Raw genomic sequence first — 22,541 nt, 5'->3', positions numbered from 1 at the left:
AGCGCCACCCTGTGGGCGGGGTGCAGGGGACCTCGAGGCTGCAGGTTCCGTGCAGACTGTTAGTAACAGTATTCTTTGAAATAAAAAGGAGAAATACACCCATGGTGCTGCTATTTAGCTGCTATTTTTGCTTCCTCTTTCATTTCTCTACGAACTGGTTTCTTCATCAGAGCTTGCCTCCACTCACTTTACACCTCAGTGTAATCTAAACATACTCTACACTCATATCAACCTAGGAACCTTTAGCCAGGATTTTTTTTTGTTTTTCTCTTTACATGTGTTACTATGTCTATATACCTCCTTTTCATGTAATGAAGAAAAGTCAAAAACGTCAATCAAAAAAAAAGACAAATGTGAGTTTACAGGATGCATTTTTAATGGGGAAACTACAATAAAAACAGTGCAACAAAAATCAATAAACAATTCAGGGTATAGCTAAAATATAGAAACAGATCATATGACCAGAATATTTGCTTTAGCCAGGGACTATCTCTGGGGAAGTGGTGGCATATTTCCTGTGGGAAATGTTCGGACTGGAGACAGTGAATTATAATTATAAATGTACATATGATGGAAGATGTTTATTCTGAAAATATTGACATTTGACACCATGTCTTCCAGAGTCTGAGTCTGTTGTAGGCGTCAATTGTCTTCAACAACAACACAAGTTCAAAAATGACTGTCACATAGTGCTACTGTTCTTAAGCAACAGCATAACTTGATGTCTTCACACTTCAAGGTGAAATTAGATTTAAGGTTAACCTTTTCATTTGTAGACAGTTATATTCTTGGAAGTTGAGCCATCGTTCCTGTGGCCTCTCACCCTTCAGCCACCATGCCACCCACCTCCCCCACCATCTCCTCCACTGTCCTGTCTGTCTCCTGTGTTCTTGTGGGAAAAGCTGAGCTCCTCTCTTCTTTCTCTTCCTCTCCTTCATCCTTCTTTCCTTCCCTCGCTCCCTCTGCTCCTCTTCTACTTGTTCTACACAGCATGAGGAGAGCTCCTCTGCATCTCTTCCTGAAAGAGGGATCACAGGCAGCGTAGAGGAGAGGGTTAAGGCAGGAGTTGAGGTAAGCTAAACAGGTGACGTAGGGCTGAGCAGCCAGTAAAATCTGATCTAAAGAACAGGAGTATGGGACAAAACCAAACTCTAGCAGCATGGACACAGTCTTATTAACATGCAGGGGCAGCCAGCACAGAAAGAAGGCCATCACTAAAGTGACGATGACCCTGAGGAGTCTGCGCTGACGTCTGCGGTCAGGGCGAGGGCCCTGTCCAAAATGCCTGCTGAGGAGCTGGGCCAGTGAGCAGTAGCAGACCAGCAAGATGACAAGAGGGAGCAGGAAGCCAATTAGAGTTGATTTAAGACTCAGGGCGGCCATCCACCACATCTCTGCCCTCTCTTTTTCTGCCTCCTCCAGCTCTGCTCCCATCAGCATGGAGTAATCCATCTGGCAGGAGAGGAAGACTGATCCAGAGTCAGCAGGCTCTAGCTGCCAATCATCCTCAGATTCAGAGTCTAGCTCCACCTCCTGGACGGAGCGCAGCAGCAAACCAGGAAGCGCCAACACCCCCGCCAGCGCCCACACTCCCCCGAGTATCCACAAAGCCCTGCTGGGGCACCTCCGCGGGGCATGGTGGCCGGAGTGGCGGCGTCCGGTCAGAACCCAGTACCGCTCCACACTGAGCATGCTGAGGCTGAACACGCTGGCATACATGTTGAGAGCAGTGAGGAAGCTGCTGATTTGGCAGAGGGGTTGCCCAAAGGGCCAGTGGTAACCCATGGCTGTGTAGACAGCCCACAGAGGGAGGGTCACAAGGAAGCAGAGGTCAGCCAACGCCAGGCTGGCTATCAGAGAGTCTGTCAGTGAGCGAGAGGGGCGAGGCATGGAGGGAGGATTGGAGGGGGAGGTGGAGGCGGAGGAGTGAGAAGAGGGTCTGTAGTTTTGTCCCGAGGAAAATCCACAGTTTTTTCTCTCGTGCTGAACTCTACCAGGTCTGTCAATGTTCTGCTGACTGCTTCTGAAAATGTGGGCGCAACAAAGCCTTCCAACTCCAGTTTGTTTTTTCTCTCTGGTCCTCGTTCTCCTCCCCTCAGCTCGGTCCAGGTAGACCCAGAGCACCAGGGTGTTGCCGAGGCAACCAACCAGGAAAGCCAGCAGGTAGACAGATGGGATGATGGAGAAGGAGGGAGACCAGTCGGTGTAGTCGCAGTGGAAGAGGGGAGGGGGAGAGGGAGAGGGGGAGATGAGGAGGTCAGCATCTGACATCTGTCTGTCCATCTCCTGTGTTTTTCACATAAAATGAGTTTCCATTAAAATCACAGCAGGCTGCAGTGCTTTCCTGCTGAGACGGAAGTTATTAGGAAGTCGATTAGAAGCAGAAGGTCAAAACTCCTGCACTGGTACAACTGTTTTAGATATGAGGTTTTGGGTCCTGGTTCCAGTTGTGAATTGGTTGTCCCCCTTTTCACTTTCACATCTCCTTCTGCACCTCGTGAGATTCATACACCTTTCCCACAGAAGCAAACACTGTAAATATTCTACACGCATAGCTTATAACAAGTCAAAGTTTAGCTTCACACAGATTAGTCAAGGAGTTTAGTCTTAAGATGAATCTGTCCTGCACACAACCCCAAAATGTTACCGCGTGTAATTTTAGCTCCTCTGATGCTCATCCTACTCCTTTTTTAAAAAAAACAATTTTAACACCTTCTGTGACTTTGCTGCCACCTTTAAGCTCACAGCTTTTTATTCTTACTGCACACTGGAGAGGGCGCTGCATCACATCAGAGACCAAGGCAGTAACAAAAAAAAAAGGGATCTGAGTAGACATATAAAGTCAGATGAAATGGAAACACTAAAGTTATCCTAAATAAGGGCCAAGTCCTGTGAGGAATCACGATGAGGCTCTCTACAGACACTTACCTCAGGCTGCAGCTTTGATGAAATCCTCTCGGAAATTCTTATAACTGTGTGATGATCATTGAGGAGCAAAAGTCAGTGTCTGCCCTCTCATCCTGTCTCCTCTCATTTCACTGTCTCTCAATCTCTGCATCTATACTGTGTCAGCTGAGGAAGGTGTGTCTTCTTCTTAAGTCTGAATATATATACACAGGAGCGTGCGCGCACACACACACAAACACACACAAACACACACACACACAGGGCCCTCCTTTCTCTTGTTCTTAAACCCAGACCACCCCTGCAGAGAGTTACGAGACCTGCAAACACCCCCCGCTCAACACAAACACACTCCCCTCTCGAGAGACACAATAACCCCCCCCCCCTGTGAACACACACAAACTCGAGACACACAAACAGATCCCACCCCGATTCTCTGTGCTGCTCATATTCTCTATGCAAAGACACAAACACATCCAAACGCACATGACAGTACACAAGCGAGACACACACACACACACACTCTTTGTTCCCGGATTCTCACACGTTCAAACACATGGAGGTCAAATGTAACAACCCACACTGAGGACAAACAACAGCTAACAGCCCTCACACGCATCGTCAGACCACAATGTCAGAGTAGAGGAGTGGACGTGTGCGTGAGGCAGCCTTCATGAATACATGTAAAGAAAAAAAGGCCTTCACACCATGATCTGTACACACCCGGTGTAACAAAAAGAAAGGTTTTCAGATGAAAGTAGATGCTCACTCACAGCTGTGTTGTCTCTCGCCATAAGGAGGCTGCCACTTCACAGCACAAAACAAATCTGTTCAATGACAGTTTTATATGTCGCATAGGCTAAATGCTGTTTCAGGCTTTTTCCAGCCCACCAGTTTTGAAAGCAGTGTACTCATCATTCAGTTTTATTCAGGTTAACAGGCATTTATTAAAAGTAAAGGTCAACAGAATCCAAGGTTTCCAGGTAGTTAATAAAGAGTCCTCATATCTTGTACTCAGCAACCCCTCACTTATCTCCACTGTGACAAGTCTCTCAAAGAAGATGTCGACATCATCGTAACTTCACCCTAGAAGATGATAATAAAACATAGTTTTCATGGGACATTAGAGGCTTTTCTTTTTTTTCTTTTTGTTCCTGGGAGATTCTAATAATAATGAAAAATAATGCACTTTATTTATAGAGCTCTTTTCATACAAGAGATGTAGCTCTGCTTTAAAATAATGGCGATTTTAAATGCTGTTTCTCAACCACAGTTACCGTTACATCTAAGATGGATGGATGGACAGATACTAGGTCAGCATGGGGTACAGTGTAAACACTGAAGATGATCCAACATGTAAACAGGAAGTGTTTGTTTCTATAGGGGCAGAGGTCACGCTGCCATCAACCTGTTGTTATGGAAACAGATGTTTCTAAAAAACATTGGTCTTTTCTCTCACTGAGACATGCCAGTGTGTGTACACACACACACACACACACACACACACACACACACACACACACACACACACACACACACACACACACACACACACACACACACACACACACAACTGTACTTACTGAGAGGGAAAGAAAGAAAGGGTAAATATAACATTCATTGAGGGGGAAACAGTGGCTGAGCGTCACAGTGGGAAACAACAGGGTTGGACCAATGGAGATGCACATTGTGCTGTAAGACAGCACTTATTGTAAAAAATATTGTTTCTATACTTAGCACGATCCAGCGCTCATTGTGAACATTTTGACATGTCCCAGCAGGAAAGCCACAGGTGTAAATCATAAAGTTAACAATGCTGCTGTTGTTCTTGCTGGCTCACTGTCACACTGCCTTCATTAACCAGCTGAATAAAACAGAGCTATCATCAGTGTCCATAGTAGCACCTGTGCCCTTCATACTGTAGCAGGTCAAAATGTCAGCTATAAAAAAAAAAAAAACTTTATTTGTGAGAGTGTTAATTTATTTGTTTTAACAGTTACAGTGGACGGAGCCACCAGGAAGTTTTTCTATTCTGGGTGTGCTTGATCAACCATTCTCTAAGCCAGCCTGATAAAAGATGTCATAATATGCCTATAAAAGGCTTTTGGCACAGATGGGAGTTAGTGCAGTCAGCTGTAACCTCTGTTCATCCAAAATTAGCAATAGGCTTGAATTCAAGATCTGAAACATTAAACATATTAAATGACTGCATTGTCCTTAAAATTTGGCTTTGATCACAGTTGAGATGTTGTTAAAGCCCCTAGAACACAAGTGTTCTCACTTCTTTTGGTTCATTAGATCACCTCTCAGGATGGTGCAGACACTCTGACATGGACTGAATGGAACAGAATCATCATTAATGCTATTTTTCATGCCTGTGCACTTTTCTTCACTGACACTGTCACACTCCTGTTCTGTTTTTTTTTTTTATAGCTTCTACAGTGGGACTACTTCATGGCTTTTGGCAGCCTCACATTCAATTCCCAGCCGAACTATAACCCTGAAAAGAGTTGGCTGTGCTGGTGACGGCTACTGCTGCTGGTTACTGGCTTTTCAAACATGGTAATGGTTTGGACACTTGTACAGGGAGAAAGATAAGAATTTGCATAATATGCCTGAGATGGTATGAGGCTGACTCCACACAGCAGGACAGCTTTTCAGAGGGATTAAATGCACCGTGGGGACATAGTGCACTTTTCGTCATGATTGCCCACATAACATATCAAGGCCTGATCTGCCTGGTTATCGTTGTGATGGCAGGAGCTGAGGTGCAGGAAAGCTTCTCTCCTGAGTGTAAACAGTTCCTGTACATGGGCACACAGCCTCGAGGGCTCGAGGAGCAGCCGTTCAAGAAGATTTGCCAGTTCTATGAGGGAAAACCTCGATTTGTGACTCTGTATGACACCTTCAACCACATCCCTGTTTATTCTGCGTACATTTTCAAGCGCTCAGACGGCTCCAAGAAAGTAGATGTGCCTTGGATGTATGAGCCACAGGTAGGGGTGTTTTTTGTATTTGCTGTTTATGCAGCTTAAGACTTTAAATATGAAACATTTCAGGTGTGTATGGGAAGAGATTTTGGAGCAACCCTTCAGGAATTAGTCATATTTGGGAATTTATTTATTGTAATCTATTTACTGTATTGTAAACAGATTTTTTTGCTTTTTAATAATGACATTGTTCATCCTGGCAGCTGTCCACAGTGTCTGGCCCCAGAGACATGCAGCAGTTCCCTTCTGAAAACATTCATAAGAGTTTTGAAGATGCACAGGCCGTCCTCGACGACTACTCTAACACTGTCATCTTCGAGCGTGGACAGCTGAATCCAGACGAGCACCAGGCCCATCCCGACGACAAGGCAGCCACCTACACTCTGACAAATGTGGTCCCTCAGGTGCGAGAGTTCAACATTGGTCCCTGGAAAACGCACGAGCACACCATCCGCAGGCGGCTCAACAACTACTGCCGAGGCAGCGCCTATGTGGTCACCGGGATCACCACCTCGGGTCACACAATCCGCCGCCAGAACATCAACCGCCTGGGCATCCCCACCTACTTCTGGTCGGCCTACTGTTGTATTGATTTTGACCACAATGCACCGTACTCTGAGCGCTCCAAGTTGCCAACGTTTGCAGCTTACGGGCTCAACGACAGCGAGAATAATAGGGTTCAGGAGATGACGGTGCAGCAGCTGGAGGACTTCCTGAAGAAGGTCACTTATGTTGAAAGCTCTTTCCAGATCTTCTATGACAACTGTGTGCCTCCTAATAGTGCCAACAGTGCCCTGCACCTGCCTTGAAAACATGAGGATGGTCCATCAGATTTAGTATAGCTTCATATTTACATCACTGTCAGTAGGATGCAACATTTAGCAGCTGATTAAGAATGAATCATTTCATAATATCATATAATAATATTCATTTAAACTGATCTATTAAATAAAAAGAGTGGTTCACATAGCTTTGATTTCTATTATACAATTAAGTTTTGCAGGTAATTGCTCTGTGGGTTTCAGATTTAGGAAATAATTTCATTTTGCTTGGGCCTGACATGTTCTTCTCACCACTAGCACCCTGATTTGCTTAATAACTAGACTAATCTTTACTTATATTACCCATTACTTACTCTGTAGATTTTGTTGAAAAAGAAAAATACGCAGTAGAACAGGATAATCTCACTTACTGGCTTTTCAGAGATGCATTTCTACTGAAGAAGACCTGAAGATGATGTAGCTGAAAGCTCTGAAAAGCTACTAAGTGGAGCTTTGAGCTTAGGTTTTGTGACATACAAAATGTACGGTCCCCAATGTTGGCATATGAAATAAAAATCTCAAGTAATATCTGAAACTTTACTAGTTCTCCATATATTTTCCTTGGTTATAATTTCAATTGTGTTGGATTAGATGGGAGAAGCTTAACAAGCTTTTGTTGTGCATACGCTCACTATGATAAACCCACAGCATACGGGGCTGTACTCTTCATTCACTTTATCTTATCCTTTTCATGACTGGGAACTACACCTGCCTGTGTAAGCCTTTTGTTCAGCACAGACAGATTAGACCAAGAGTTTTACATTTTCACATCCAGCCTCTTAAGCTGCAGCATTACTCTGCTCCTCTCTTTGTAAGACTCAAGACAAATTCAGCAAAAACCGAGACAATATCCCCATTTCATTTAGGGAGTTTTTTCCCTATAAATGACAAGGCTATTAACATTATGCATATTTTACTTATTTGTTTTACTTCTAGATGTGATAATGTGTTTCTTGATCAGAATAAAAAGCAGTAATGAAGTGGGTTCTGCGTTTGTGGTGGGGAAACCCTTTTGTTTACATTTGGATCACAAACAACACAATGATAAAAATTGAGTTTAAATAAAGTGAGATGTAAAAATAAAAAATTATAATGTTTCTCCCATTACCATTGCTCTGGACCTAGTCAGACCTCTTTAGTTGTGCTTTGTAACAGCAGGTCATAGATGCTACAAACATTACCATCAAAACATAAAAATAAAGAAATGATCCAAAACTAGGAGGGCAGACATGGCCCCAGGGTGAGTGATATGATTAGTAATCGCATTTGGTTTGAGGAGGCAGCTGGGTCCTGCCAGCTGGCATATGCCACAGTGCCAGATGGTCAGCTCCACAGTGTCTGTTTTGACCAGCAGCAGACTGATAAAGAGCCCAAAATACATTTCAGATCCTTCATTGGAGAGACACTTAGCTCTGACGGCCAGTAGAGGGAGACAGTGTAGGTCACATTAGTGGTTAAAAGGCTTTCTGTGGGGGAGACACACCCTTGTCTTTCTGTATAAAAAGATTATTACTACATAGAACTATTTCTAAAACCCTCATGATGGAAAGAAACCAAGTTAAGACACAGCACCACATTAACAATCAATGACAGACTGCACATGGTAAACGCAACCTTTAAATAATGTTTTTATTTCTCTTTTCATTCAATTTAAAAAAAAAAAAAAAAGAAAAAAAAAAGAAGCAAAAACCCATTTCTGTACAAACCAGGCATGCTGGTCAGCCTGTGCAGCGGGGATTACTGTATGTGAGAGCACTCTGAAAGCACAGGGCTGACTTAAGTCGCTGTCAAAAGATGCTGAATCGTTGCAGCAATGAAACCTTTTAGAGCAAGTAAAAACATTATTTAAAAAAAAGAAGCAGTTGAATAATGGTATTTGTTGCTCTTTGTACTTCAAAGAAATAACATTTGGGTTCATATAGAACCCAATCACTCACTCACACACTCTCTCACACACAATACACTTAAAACACTCACAACGGTTAGTAGCCACAGTAGTCGGGTGTTTTGCAGCCTGCAGCAGCAGTCTGGTCAATGCCGGAGTGTGTTTTAGTCTCAGTTGAACCAGGTGGTGTTGAGCTGCGTCTGTTTTTTGATGCTGGTGTCCAACTTGAGGACCTCTCGGATTGCCATAGTAGCATACGTTGAAGGAGGCAGAGAAAACTCCATCCGCAGAGCCCGGTACTTCCCCTCTGTTGGGTAATGGAAAGAAACACTGTACTGTATGTATGCAACATTAATCTGAAACTATTTAGATAATCAGTTTTTTTTTTTTTCTCAAAATGTAACAATTAGTAAAATTAATATCTTTGGGGTTTTGGGACAAAAACAAGATATTCCTCTTTTGTTTTGTCTCACTGGACTATGAGAACCTGTGATGGACATTTTTCAATCTTCTGACATTAATCTGACAAAATAATCAACAGGTAATAATAAAAATAATCGTTAGTTACCGCCCTACAAACAACCTTGTGCTCTTGATATCTATTTTATGGAGTCAAGACATGAGGTTACTGATTCATGCATCTTTACACCTTATAATATTAACATATTATTGGCTTTCTAAGCGTATGCCACCGTCATCGAAGTTAAAAAAGGAAAAACCCCAGGGCTGCAACCAACAGTTATTTCCATTAAATTAATTATTTTCTCCAATAATCATTTAAATGTCAGAAAACAGTGAAAAAGGAATTTTCTCAGAGCCTGCGGTGGCGTTAGAAACATATTGTTTAGTCCGACCAACAGTCTACAACCCAAAGATATCCAGTTTACCATGATGCAAAACAAGAACAAGCAGCAATTTCTCATGCTGGGACATCAACTATTTGGCATTACTACTTGAAAAATTTATTATTTCTGCTCTAGAAAACTGATGGACATGGTACAGTCCAGCTATTGCATGTCCTTGTCTCAATAGATCTAGTTTTTATTTAAAAAACAACAGAAAATGTGAAATCTTACCAGTGAAGATTTTGAGGATTTTTGTGGGTGAAAACAGCATCAACAGGCTTAAGTTTGACCATTTATTGTTTTTATTTTTCAATAGCTTTGAAGACCTCTGCTGCATGCTCAGCAACTAATTTGCATGGTGTCACAATTTTTTCCCCCCATCGTCTTTGAAGTAGAAGCGTATTTTGAGCTGCCCTTCACTGGACCTTATTTACTGTAACCTGCTGTTACAAGAAAACTGTTTTCTTTGGAGCAAGAAATAAAATCTGGACAAAATCTGTTTAAACTGATCTCCTACAGTTTTACACATGTAATAATAATAATAATAATAATAATACATATATTTATAAGTGTCCAACTAGCTGCATAAACTGATTCACGACCATGAACAGCTACATTTCTGAGTCTTGCCGGAAATCTTTGTTGACTCTCCCTCATTTCCTCTCTACTATCTGTAATAAATTCCCCGAAAAGGCTTTTAACTGAATCACACTGGGAAAAACATTTGATGGTGGTCCACAGATCTACCCAGAAAGCAGTTTAAAGACAAACAGGCAAACATGAACTTACCTTTGTTGAAGACTGGGGCAGGTTTGTTCTCCAGTTTCTCAAAATCACTGTGCACCAGGGAGATCCTGGGGTCGTCATACTGAATCACCTCCCTGCACACAACAGACAGAAACACCACAACACACCAGTTTATATAGACCACTATGCACAATTACAGCACTGAAATAACCGCAGTACGCAATTAACAGCTGCATTATTTTAAGTGTTGGTGCATTTAAAGATAAGACACTGGAGAGGTCTGCTAACCAGCTGACATCGCTGGGTCTGATGATGATGCGTCTGTAGGCTCCAGCCAGAGAGTAGTCCTTCACTTTGTGCCTCATGTTGTCGATGTCCAGCTTGTCTGCAGAGAGCAGCTCCCTGTAACCTTTACCCACTGACAGAAACACATAACAATTATTGATGATGCAACACAACTAATTCAAATATTTAATATTTTCCTTTCATTTATGTTTCTGCTGTAGATTCACTTAATACGTTCCTTTAATCCTGTTTCTTCTTCTAGTCAGTTCTGATATGTTTATTTTGTTGTACATTTCTTTCATGTACCTTTTTATCAGCAGTTTTTCTTGTTAACATTTTTACCCATTTAAGATTAAAAGAGTTTAAAAGCCCCTCGGGTGAATGTCTGGGTATGTAAGATAGAGGAACCATGTGTGACCATATTCGTGTAATTATTGGTGTTAAAACCACCCAATGTTATTTTTACAGCTATCAAAATCACACAGAGCCGCTTCTTACCGTGGTGAGCGGGGTAAATGACGTCAAACCCAGGGAGTGGCATCACAATGTCATGGATGGTGTGACTCTCAGCCTCCTCTGCAGACAGCACATGTGCTGTGGCTTCATGAACAGATCACAGACAACGTCAATAGTCAATAGTCAATAATCCCATGATTATTACACACATTTTACATGATTTGATATTTGCCACAGCCGGTCAAACGACACTGATTATTGGTTGGAAATCTGCAATATTATATCTCCTATAAACCTAATTCGGATAATAGCAGGTTGACAAATTGGAAATGCTTTGTTTTGGATGCTTTTGGAGGACCTACAAAACAATAATAAAAATAATAATAATAATAATAATAATAATAATAATAATAATAATAATAATAATAACATTTTGGAAAACACTTACAGTTTATTAGTTAAAATGTTTAATATATTTAAGATTCTTTGGATAAGATTCTTTAAAGAAGCTACAGTGAAAACCATTGTGAGAAATGCATATTTGCTGTCTAGCTGAAAATTAAATGAGCATCAATAATATGCTCTGACTGTATGTAAAATATGATGTTAGCTTAGTGTTGCATAAAGACTGAAAACAGATGGACATGGCTAGCCTGGCTCGGTCAGAGGAACTAAATCTGCCTACCAGACCTGTTAAAATGTAATTTCTTATTTGTTTAATCCAATCAAACCCTAGAAAATTGGGATTTTCACATAAGAAAGAAAAAAGGCCTATTTCCCAAAATGTCAAAATCAACATTAGTGAGCTGAAAGAAAAGATGAACCACTAACTTCCTCTGAGCACCAGGTCCCCCTCAACCGCCTTCAGGCCGAAGGCTTCGATCCTCCGGCTCACCATCGTGTTCCACACCACGCTCTGGTAACTGTGGATGTACATCAGACGGTTGTTACGGGGGATCTGTGGGGGAAAAAGAAAACAGCAGTCATCAGAGAGAGTAGAAACTTGTCTTGCTGGATGTAAATAAAACATTGGTTAATGTGTTAATGTACTGAGAGCTCTTTTCCAAGTAGCATCCTGCTTTATCTCATTCATCCGGTTATACATGGCATCTGCCCAATGTAACTGGAATTTTTGGTAACTTTGGACTCTTTTTTCATGTTGTTCCATTATTAGCATAAAACCAACCAGTCCAAAGGCGGTGACGATGTTCTTCTTGCCGTACATAGACAGGCCTCGCAGCAGCTGCCCCTCCACACAGCGCTTGTTGGGCAGCTTTTTCAGGGCTGCCTCCGGGTCCTGAGTCTTCGCCCACTCCTCCCTGCAGCGGACCAGGAACTCTTTCTCTGCTGAAGAGAGCAATAAAGATGGAGGAAAAATTTTAAATACTTTACAGAGGGAAGAAAATAGAGTAAAAAATAATAAATAAATCAAAGTTTGTTACCTCCAGGACGAGGTTTCAGAATCAAATCCACCACCTCGTTCCAGTCATTTCTCAAGATGGCTCTGTCCCAAACAAAAGGAGGAAACAACACTTGAATAAACCATCCTGTCATAATTCATGCCAGTGTTTCTATGTCACGACCTTACCTGCCGACGTGCTGCGTAGGCACAGCTGTGGTGCCGAAGCGCTGCATGCCATAATAGTTGATGAAACCTGTCTGCTTGAGGGATGTCAGGGCCTGATGGACCTGCTCATCTGTTCCTGAGATGTTCCTGATACACAAAGACATCAACAAGTTATACAGTGTTAACACACACTAGACACAGTATGTTCAGAGAGAATACTGTATCTTTTTTACAAAATGGAGGCAAGAAGCAAAACTAAAAGAAAAACTAGATAAAAGGGATTTCCAAATTTAAATAAAAATCCGGGGGACTTCGCCCACAGATCTGAGAGTTCACCGACATGGCGGTGAAAGTGAATTAATTTAACACCAGGAGATGCTACAAGACTCACACTGAGGTAACAGTTTATTACTTATTCGTCAGTCATAGAATCGTAGACGTAGTGTTTGTTAGCGAGTGCACTTTGACCATAATGATTACATCAGAGAACTAGAATATGAACAAATTTAAACGTGGTCCTGCAACGTAGTTAGGTAGCCCAAATTTGAGGTATGACTCGTTTCTATTGTGTAGTATGTTCCCCTCTTTTTGTTAGCAAACTACCCAACTACTAATTTTCATTAAGATTTCAACTGTCTGGATGTGTCCTCCAGTTTACAGCTACTCAGCATCCACAGCAAATCACAGGAATGAGGTATAACACGTTAACAAAACTCCTGTCTGACCTGATGACCACAGTGAAGTGGTTTCCCTGCAGCTCCCCGAGCTTTAGAGGATGGTTTTTGTAGCTAAAGTTTCCCAGCTTGAGGTTCATGAGGCACTTGTTGAGGTGAGCCAACCTCTCCGCTGTGATCCTGTTGGGACACAGAGGAAAGATTTCTTTAATTACTGCTCCAGAGCAACGAGCTCATCCACAGATCATCTGCCTGATAACGGCAGAGACACCTCCTGCACCGGCAGGATGAAACATATTCAGTATCAGCCATTCACAATCATCCTCAGAAAATTTGGGGAAAAAAAACAAAAAAACAGCACTAAAATGTAGTGATTTCCCTTCAGTATCACACAAACTCACTTGAGCACAGCAATCTCCTGCACAGTGATGGCTCTCTTGTCCTTGGTTCCCATGTAGGAAAACATGTTGGGTCTGAGCCTAGAAAGAAATGCATCGTCATAATGGTTCTATACTACAAACATTTCACTGGGCAAATAGACTATTGGTCTATCTCCAATTGCTATATGATCACTTTGTTACAAAGCAAATGAAAAGTGCTGCAATCAGACCTGAGGAACTTTGAAAGCACATTGATGGCGTCCATGGTGTCTTTATTCTCCTTGTACAGGACAAAGTGGCAAAAACTGCCACGGTTTTTGGGCCAGAAGTGTTTCCTTGGTGCTTTTATGGACACAGAAAAAAAAAGTTGGACTGAAATACAGCGCAAGAATACAAAAACATTTTTTTTAAAAATCATTTCCCAATATTCCTGCTATACTATACTATATATTTTATTCTTCCATACAATTCTGAGCATGGTTACCTCAATCAAAACCATCTTTGTGCCAAAAACCTCAGCTTTTAATCAAGATCATTTTCAATCACTATATTGCAAGACGAGATGGAAATTAAAAGAGTATCTTAAGCACAACTAGTTACCAACACACAACTCAATGCGGGTTTTAACCACTTCCTCTGTGCTGTGTGGAGAATAGGTTCTTACCTGCAGTTGTTTTGACCTCTATCCACCAGAGAAGAGCAAAAGGAGGATAGAATAATGTTACTAAGAAAGAGATTCTTATGGACTGTGGGGCGAGTTGTCAGAGGTGAGGTCTCATGCACGGGCCTGAGAGCGGAGCGTGGGATTTAAATGGTTTATGCAACAAAGGTGCAGGTTTTTTTTTTTTTCCCAATGCACCATGATATTGTGTCTCTGCTTTCCTTATTTTTGTTTATAGCGTTTGGTCTGACCAAACCAAGTCATAATCTCAATCAGAGCATTCCACTGAAAAACAAGGTCAGTCCATAACCAAAAGCTGCTGGTTAAAAAAACCACTATGAGTAAAGATCTGGGCAGAATCATGCAGGTGTGTGGATCATGCTCATGCGCACAAGAGCATGCATTGTATTTTGCTCTGGATTTCAGCTGTGACCACATGCATTGCAGCAGACAAAAAACAACATGCAATAAATCCTCTCTCTGATCTTTAAATTAATTGACTGGTTATAGACGGTCTAAGACTCGCTCGCTGTCCTGTCGCCTCTCTACATACCTGCTAGAGCTTTCTTCCCAGCAGCGTGATATGCCACTATGAACTTGCGCCCTTCCTTTTCTTCTGTCTTAGTCTCCAGACCAGGAAACTGGGTCTTGATGGCTTTGTGAACCAGTGTCCTCTTCTCTTTTGTATCATCCATCACCTACAGAAGTTAAGGAAAAGGGTAAGGGCATTACATGAGTTTTAATTGATGTCATAAAGGGATCCAGTAAGCATAAACTTACTTCAATGGAGACATTGCCCTCTTTATTCTTGAAGAGCTGCAGCTCTCCGAGCTCCTTCTTCTGCTCTTCAGTCAGGACATCAGATTCGTTTGGCTGCTGTTCAGCCTCTGGGACTTCCTGACATAGAAGAAACAACACAGAGAAGCATCATCTGACCTGATCCAGGACTGGAGAAAACAGGTTAAATGTTTCCTTTAAATATCAGTTTTGGAAACATTGTCAATATCATTTACAACGATTTTTATCACCATGACCTCAAGTCTAGACGTGTGATGAATTTGAAACATGGCAACAAGTTTACAACAAGTTTAATCTCTGACTAGGTTCGTACTTGAACAACTATGCATGTTAGTAAAAGATTAATGAGACAACTTGTGATTGAAATTTAATCCAGTATCTTACCTCGGCCACGGCAGGGATGGAGAGGTCGTCTAAATGCACTGTCTTTCCTTGTTTGTTGATTTCATGCACCACAAAATCAGAGTATCTGAGGACAAACCACAAGAAATCATCTGTTAAACAAACCAAACTGAATCATTCTGAGGAAACTTATGCAAAATATTTACTGACTCTTGAGGACGAACCTTTCCTTCAGGATTCCTGAGAAGCCCTCATGGTCACTGACGTACTTCAGGATGCCCACATCCAACTCAGTGAGACCATGCTTCATCATATTGGCAAAGGTCTCCCCATCCTCCTCTCCTTCGCCCGCCTCGCCCTCAAGCTCCTCCTCCTCGTCTTGGTGGGGAGGGCCTCCATTTTCGTGATCACTCTCTACTCTGGGTTTCTTTGATGGTGTGTTTTCGCCTTTGTTCTCTGGACAGCCTCTCTTCTCTCCAACCTGGACAGGCACAGGCTCTGACTCAGCCATCAGAGCCAAACTGGAAAGGGAGAGGACACAAAAAACATGTTTTAATTCAAAAATATAAACAGAGGACAGTTAAGGGGATACCCTACCAATTTTGCATTTGAAATTTAGGTTTACTTATCATGGGGAATACTCCTATTGGGAAAAACATTTGTATAATGTCTTCCGTGGCTCTGGAAGGAGCTTTCTAAAAATACACTGGTGATGTGATTTCTGCCTTTATTAGGTGGGGGAACAGTACAGAGCTGAAAGAAAACAAGGAGAGAGTGCAGAGGGGATCTTTGTTGACATGCTGCAAAGGACCCTTACTGCACTTGAACCAGGGATCGGGATGTTTAGATCACATGGTCAGCAGCTTAAACCCCTCAGCCACCAAGACGCCATAAAGTCCCAATTGGACTAGATTTCTTTCTCTAAGTGAGGTGGGATTTAACATGATCAACTCTGTATGTGGGTGACTTTTCTCTCCCACCTCATTGATGTTACTGTCTTTCTATGAGCTCGCTGGCCCTCCTGTAATTTATATCCGGTCTAAAGAACTGCCTGTGAATAGACAACACATAGGTTAATTTGTGATGTTTCAGAGCCAACATGACAGTGGGGAAAAATAGCCATAAGAATGTATTCATCTGGCAGATTCTTTTGTCCAAAGTGACAAATCAAAGCCACATTAGATCAAAGAGGAATCTTCAATTAAAAAAAAGAAATTGTGACACAAGGCCATATGGGGCTTGTGGGTGCATGAAGTAATATATAGGTGCCTACCAAATCACATTTTTTTAGAAAGAGCTAGACAGCGATCAAGAAGATAGCCTGCTGACCGAGTCTAATCTGATAATATCAACACATATTTATTATGTTAGGTTTGTTAGTAATATGATGCTGCCTAGTCAGCAGGACTCTTGCATCCTTGCTTTACATTAAATCACAATGTAAATCATCACACTTGACATGTTTGTAGCTGTGTGTAAGCTAAAGTACTCTTCCTCTTAATATCAGGAAAACTTGGCCTACGCTACATCATTTTTGACTATTCACATGTTTCTAAAGTCTGTGGAGGTGTGGGGATGTCACTGAAATCAGCTCAAAAAACAGCTGTTAACATTGCACTGCGGTGTTAACACGAGTAAAGACAACAAAACTGACGTTAATGGCCTAGACAATGATGCAACTTACTTACCGTTTGTGTGGATGAGGCAGCAACAGACAACTGTGACTCAGGGAAACACGTCTCGTCTCTGAGCTGATGAACACCTGCAGAGACTTCTTCACGGACCCGAGCTTGACGCAGCCACTAAGAGACATAATGGAGATACTGCTGAGCACTCAAAAAGTTAGCAGAGCTGCTAGCGTATCGGCATGGCCATCGATTAGCTGGCTAACACCACTGGTTGAGGTTAGCGTAGCTAGCAGCAAAGCTAAGCGCAAACCTCGGTGTAAGCAACATGAAACGCGTTGTTGTTTCTTCCCAGAAAGCTGCTTTAACATACCTGTGTCTGGTGAGGTTTACAAGATACCGGAGCAGGATTCAACGACAGCTTTTCTCACACGTGTGTGTATGTGTGTGTGTGTGTGTGTGTGTGTGTGTGTGTACGTGCCGGATACAGATCCTACCTTAAAGCCCGCCCACTGTATATGTGTGGTTAGAGACCAGTCAATCCTCGAGTTAGCTTTACTCAAAGATTGTCTATTTTGGAAAAGATGAACAACTCAAAAGCAAAAACTGTCACCCAACTTGTAGTTTCTTTTTTCCCTTTTATGCCTGCCTTGAAAAGCACTTTGTAATTTCTGATTTTGATAAGTGCTGTATAAATAAACTTATTATGGCCTTTAATGAGCTAACCATCAGGGCTCCAGAGAAGAGAGGAGTCCATGACCAGTCCAGTGGTCATGATTAGCTCAGACATGTAGCCTAATATCAGCAGGGTAATGAGGAGAAAGTGCTGTAGAAGTTGTTAGACTTTAGAGATTACAGCTAGTAAGATGAAAAAATGACAGTTTTATGGATATGGACAAAACCAAGTTACAGTGACATAGTTTTTTCCACGTCACTGTACCTTGCTAGTTTCTAGTTTCCCAGTTTTCTATGATAGGCTACTAAAGACACCTGTTCTGAAAACAAAATGATGACCATTTTTCACAATTTTATTTTGATTTTCCCCTGAGACGGACATAGGCTTTGAATCTATTTATCAGTTGTATTTTCGTGAGGCGCTTTGAGAATGTGGCACATTTGACCCTCACTGCCCTATAGCGAGGGGCACAGCTCTATGTCTCGTGTGAAGGTTGACACGCGGAGGGCACGACAACGGCGCCGTGGCTTAGTTGGTTAAAGCGCCTGTCTAGTAAACAGGAGATCCTGGGTTCGAATCCCAGCGGTGCCTTTTAACCATAGAGGTGTTGAATGCCCTCGGTTTAACCACATGGATTACTCACTGAACGTGAAGTAATCTGTGGTGGTAAAATACACAATAAATCAAGCAGCGATAACATTAACTCAGTGAAATGAGCCAAAACCCTCCCACCACAGATCACAGATCTTGTTGTGCAAGATACACTCAGGTGTCAGTTTATTAGGTACAGCTAGCTAGATGCCATGGTAAGACAATTTTATGTCCATAATATTTAAGACAAGAATTAAGAACTGCCCCTTTATTGCAATAATTGGTGACTTCAGTAGAAAGCCAGATCACCTCTCAGTGGCTTAAGAATGTCTTTTTTTCTGAAACAGGAAAGATCATGTGTGACATGATAGGCAGCTCTGACAAATTATTTGGGAAATATCAACCATTTATTTTACTTTTTATTTACTTTCTTATTTATTTTGTTTTCTTGTTTGAACATTGACATGGAGAGATTGATGCTATGTAAGGTCAGTTCTTATCAGAGTGAAAGGTAGGGGAATGTGAGGATACTGAAAAATAATTAAAAGAGTAGGAGTATTATGATTTTACTTTTAGACTGTAATATTTTTTTAAAATCTGTAATAGTTTGTAATTCAATGGAACAGGGGAATGTGATTGGCTCTTAAATATGCCTGTTAAACCTGTACTCCCCAATAAAGAACTTTATTAGCAGGCTTTAGTTTTTAGTGCTGATGCAATGTATTGCCTTATGCTGAGAGGCATTCATATTTTTTACCATCCTTTTCGCTGAGGACAGATGATAGATCACCTCCAAAATGACGATAAAGCTGAATCAGTACCTCAGTTCTAATAATATATAAAGATAGGATGTATTACTGTGGTGCTAGATGGCAGTATAATTAATAAACTAGCAAATAAGTCAGTTTGTCTGTTTGGCATGGTGAATTACAGTTCTCTTAAAATATACTGTTTTTTTTTTCTCTTTGAGCACATGAACACACATCTGCTTTCAAACAGTTATATCTAAGTGCTGCAATCATGGCTACACTTTTGTAGCAGACAAATACGGCTAATTAGTCGTGAGGGTTAAAGTCCTTACCTTGACAGGTAAGGACAATACTGGCTGATAATCCTCCATTTTGCTAATATCCCATTCGACCATCATTAGTATTGCCAATCACATTTTACATGAGTGAAAGTATAATTTAACTGAATGGTGAGCTGCAGTGATTAAATAGCCGACCACCTCCCTCGTGAAGGTGCGGAAATTCAAATATTTTGGTAGGCTACTTGAAACCCTTTGCTGTCACTTTTCCATCTCATGACTTCTAAATTAAAATGGGAGTAGTGGTAAGTTCAGCAGTAAAATGTCCCTGCTTATGATTCTCTGCATAGACTCACTAAAGCCGAATATATCCCATATTTAGATATGAAATGTCCCTGAGCAAAAACCTGTACGATATCCTCTTTCAGTTACTGCTGCTAAGTGAATGAAATGAGAGAGAAATGGGTGGTTTACAATGACAGAATCCAGGATGGAGTTACAAGGTGTCAAATCATATTTTCTGGTAATGGTGATATGGATTTGCAAATACAGTTAGAGGGAACAAAGCCTTGTTAATGCCTACACAGTCTTTTACTTGATATTTGAACTCTTTTGTAAACATGTAAGGGGCTTGAGATTATAACTATTGCACCTCTAGTCACAAATGTGGACCTTGGCACTCTGGTAATGAAATCTTTTGTGATCTCAGACTTAGCAAAGGAGCTTTATGTGGTCTTAACAGATATTGTTATCCATAAACACAAGTCCAATTCTCAATTGTCTGTAGGGAAACTAAAAATTTCACATTATTAATGACCCTGCTGTTTCTCATAATAACCTCGAGTAACAGATCTGTTGAGCATCATGAAAGATTGAAGATGAGACCCGATAAAACATCAAAATCTAAGTCAAATGTCCAACAAACCTTGTTGAAATAGCACAAAGCAGAGTAGGCTGTAGACAGCAATACAAAAAACACACAACTCGCTATAAATAATATAGAAGCAGCACCCCGGGCTTGCTACCAAGCTTTTGTAGTGATACAGTACATAGGTGCTTTGTAAAAGTGTAACGCAGCTGAGGAGAACAAGATTAGGTTCACTGCTAAACTGCTGCACCTCAGTTTTGTTTCTTTTTGGCTCCCTGTGTTGCTTTAAACATCATGCAGTAAAGTAGGTTGCTTTTCTTTGAGACAAAATGTCTATAGTGAGGTCTTAGCTTATCATTTTAATATAATAATTTTTGGGGGGTATTTTATACTTTTATTAGAGAGTCAGCAGCAAAATGACAGGAAACACGGAAAGATGGGGAATGACATGCAACATAAAAGCAGCAACGTTACAGTTCATGATCAGCATGCTGTACCCCCAGGCCACCAGGGCAACCAAATGCTATCCATGTAAAGAAATATTATCTACTGAAGAAAAAAAGTGAAATATCACAAGTATTTTTTTTACAATGTTATATTACCTGCAAAATTCAATTGAAGTGAAGTACAGACGTTTTTGCAATATTTAACAAAGGTAAAAGTCAGCATTTCATTATTTGTTCATTGGTCAATTTTAACCACTTTATAATTGTAGACTAGTTTAATCTACAGCAGTGCGTCACACTTCATAACTGCTTGACAGCTGCTCATGTTTTGAATGTAAAGTGTGGAGAGCAAAGCAGCACAAACTGGAAATACTAAGTGAAGAAAATACCTAAAAACTGTAGGCTACCGAATGAGGCTACAGTTCTTCAGGAAAATGTACTGTAGTACAAGTAGCCTAACCTATAGGATTTAGATTTTCTTTTTCTTTTTTTGAACGATGAATTTTGTAAATTTTTCTTGTTACATTATATTTTCTACCATTTCATGAGGGATAACCACACTCAGAAAAAAACTCTACCTATCAAATACATTGTGCAGTTGTGGCGCAGGTCCACGCAGGACTGCACGCGACTCCAGCTGCAAACGACAGAGGGAGCGCGTGTCATCCAAAGGTAGAGAGGTGTGTGTGTGTGTGTGTGTGTGAGAGAGAGAGAGAGAGACAGAGAGAGAGAGAGAGATTCCGGCTGCTGCCGCCGCTCTGCCTGCTCCTGCTGAGGGGAAGAGGAGGAAACATGAGCTCCAGGAAAGGTGCGTATCCCTCAGCCTTTAACTCGGCTTTGCTACCCCACTTCTGGTTGTTTTAAACATGAAAGGTGGCGGAAGTTACGCCAGTAGAAAGCCTACTAGGACTCGCTACACGACGCTAAATGACCCTTGCCAGCCAGATTTAGAGCCTGATGATGTGTGTTTGTTCTCTCTCCCCGTCCCTCCTACACCCTTCCCCGTACTCGGACGTCGGTCATGCCCGTGGATAAACGCATCCTCACCCCGGCAGTGATGGCCATTCAGGCCAGAAAGAGGAGGCCGAAGGGGAAGAAAGACAAAACGGGTCACCATCGGAGGTAAGCGGGGCGGCGGCGGTTGGGGACTGCACGACGTAGTGAGAGTGAACGTGAAGTGTTTGTTTGCCGGGGTTTGGTTTGTTGACAGCGGGTCCTTCTCCGTGTGACGCCGGCGCTGCTACCGGTGCGTCGGCGGTGTAGACTGTGCGCACATATGGCAAAAGGCGTGTATTTTCATCCCACAGACTGGCTACTGAGCGGCGTGGGAAGTTGCCATTTACGTTGAAGGTCTCAGACTGGGTATCTGGACGCTGAGGTCCCCACAGGTCCAGACTTGACTCCCAGCAATATTTGCATCCACAGTTCTTTAGCTTTTTACGTTATTTTGTCTCTCCAGTGCTGATGACCTCTTGATTGATTTTTGCACCGGGGGTTGCAGAGGGAGCTTTGATAGATGTGACAGCTCATTTCCTTGGCCCCTTTGCAGTAGTGATGGCTGTGCCAGACTGATGGGGAGTAAAAAAAAAAAAACCCTCTACATTTATCACCTATTTGTGAATCTCTCTAACGGTGTTTGATTATGTAACTTTTCTTGAATCTGTCAGAGCATTGTTTCCTGGTGTGTGTATGTGTGTGCCTCTGCTTTTGTTAGGCGGTCTTGCAGGGACGATGCACGGGTATTTCAGCGTGATATCCCAGGCGTGAGTGGTTGCAGCGGGCTGGCGTGTGAGCAGCGCAGTGGCTCTGTAAAGTGCATGCGAATTGGAGTGGAGAGAGTGGGGGCTTACTTCATGGCATGATGCTATTGGAGCGACGTCACCGGCAGCCGAAGAAGGCATCAATTAGGTGATACCAACGGTGCGACCACCCCAGGGGGCTGCTCATTGCCGG

The 22,541-nt window shown here is 41.9% G+C and overlaps 4 protein-coding genes and 1 non-coding gene across 9 annotated transcripts in view; 3 read left to right on the top strand and 2 right to left on the bottom strand.

Annotated features, from left to right (window-relative positions):
- Positions 1-379: 379 nt before the first annotated feature.
- aplnr2 (apelin receptor 2) lies at positions 380-2,331 on the bottom strand. Its single transcript, XM_056387778.1, has one exon. It carries the CDS (start codon positions 2,281-2,283, stop codon positions 820-822), a length of 1,464 nt encoding a protein of 487 aa, XP_056243753.1. The 5' UTR covers positions 2,284-2,331; the 3' UTR covers positions 380-819.
- Positions 2,332-4,519: 2,188 nt separating this feature from the next.
- LOC130176792 (endonuclease domain-containing 1 protein-like) lies at positions 4,520-7,705 on the top strand. The gene is made up of 2 exons (XM_056388105.1): positions 4,520-5,900; positions 6,098-7,705. The coding sequence occupies exons 1-2, from the start codon at positions 5,607-5,609 to the stop codon at positions 6,701-6,703; spliced, it is 900 nt and encodes a 299-aa protein (XP_056244080.1). The 5' UTR covers positions 4,520-5,606; the 3' UTR covers positions 6,704-7,705.
- A 620-nt stretch (positions 7,706-8,325) lies between these two features.
- pus7 (pseudouridine synthase 7) lies at positions 8,326-17,462 on the bottom strand. Of its 2 annotated transcripts, XM_056388103.1 has the most exons (18): positions 17,354-17,462; positions 17,044-17,157; positions 15,580-15,876; positions 15,398-15,482; positions 14,996-15,112; positions 14,769-14,913; positions 14,219-14,236; positions 13,785-13,896; positions 13,576-13,653; positions 13,226-13,354; positions 12,522-12,647; positions 12,376-12,437; positions 12,120-12,280; positions 11,765-11,891; positions 10,976-11,077; positions 10,481-10,610; positions 10,235-10,326; positions 8,326-8,907 (listed from the first exon to the last, which is right to left on the bottom strand). In XM_056388103.1, the coding sequence occupies exons 3-18, from the start codon at positions 15,864-15,866 to the stop codon at positions 8,771-8,773; spliced, it is 1,908 nt and encodes a 635-aa protein (XP_056244078.1). In that variant the 5' UTR covers positions 15,867-15,876; positions 17,044-17,157; positions 17,354-17,462; the 3' UTR covers positions 8,326-8,770. The 2 variants fall into 2 exon arrangements, with proteins under 2 accessions (XP_056244078.1, XP_056244079.1); XM_056388104.1 differs by lacking the exon at positions 14,219-14,236.
- A 711-nt stretch (positions 17,463-18,173) lies between these two features.
- On the top strand, positions 18,174-18,247 carry trnat-agu (transfer RNA threonine (anticodon AGU)). The gene has a single exon. It is a non-coding gene; the product is annotated as a tRNA-Thr (tRNA).
- A 3,062-nt stretch (positions 18,248-21,309) lies between these two features.
- The window catches only part of srpk2 (SRSF protein kinase 2), a 71,532-nt gene continuing 70,300 nt past the window's right edge, over positions 21,310-22,541 (top strand). For all 4 annotated transcript variants that reach the window (XM_056386332.1, XM_056386334.1, XM_056386329.1 and 1 more), the window contains exons 1-2: positions 21,310-21,396; positions 21,644-21,710. In XM_056386332.1, the coding sequence (XP_056242307.1) occupies positions 21,381-21,396; positions 21,644-21,710 (83 nt within the window). In that variant the 5' untranslated portion in view covers positions 21,310-21,380. The remainder of the gene's footprint in view (positions 21,397-21,643; positions 21,711-22,541) is intronic.

The sequence above is a fragment of the Seriola aureovittata genome, chromosome 10, assembly GCF_021018895.1.
Source record: "Seriola aureovittata isolate HTS-2021-v1 ecotype China chromosome 10, ASM2101889v1, whole genome shotgun sequence".
Classification (NCBI taxonomy): Eukaryota; Metazoa; Chordata; class Actinopteri; order Carangiformes; family Carangidae; genus Seriola; species Seriola aureovittata.
This window is presented reverse-complemented; position numbering and strand designations above follow the sequence as displayed.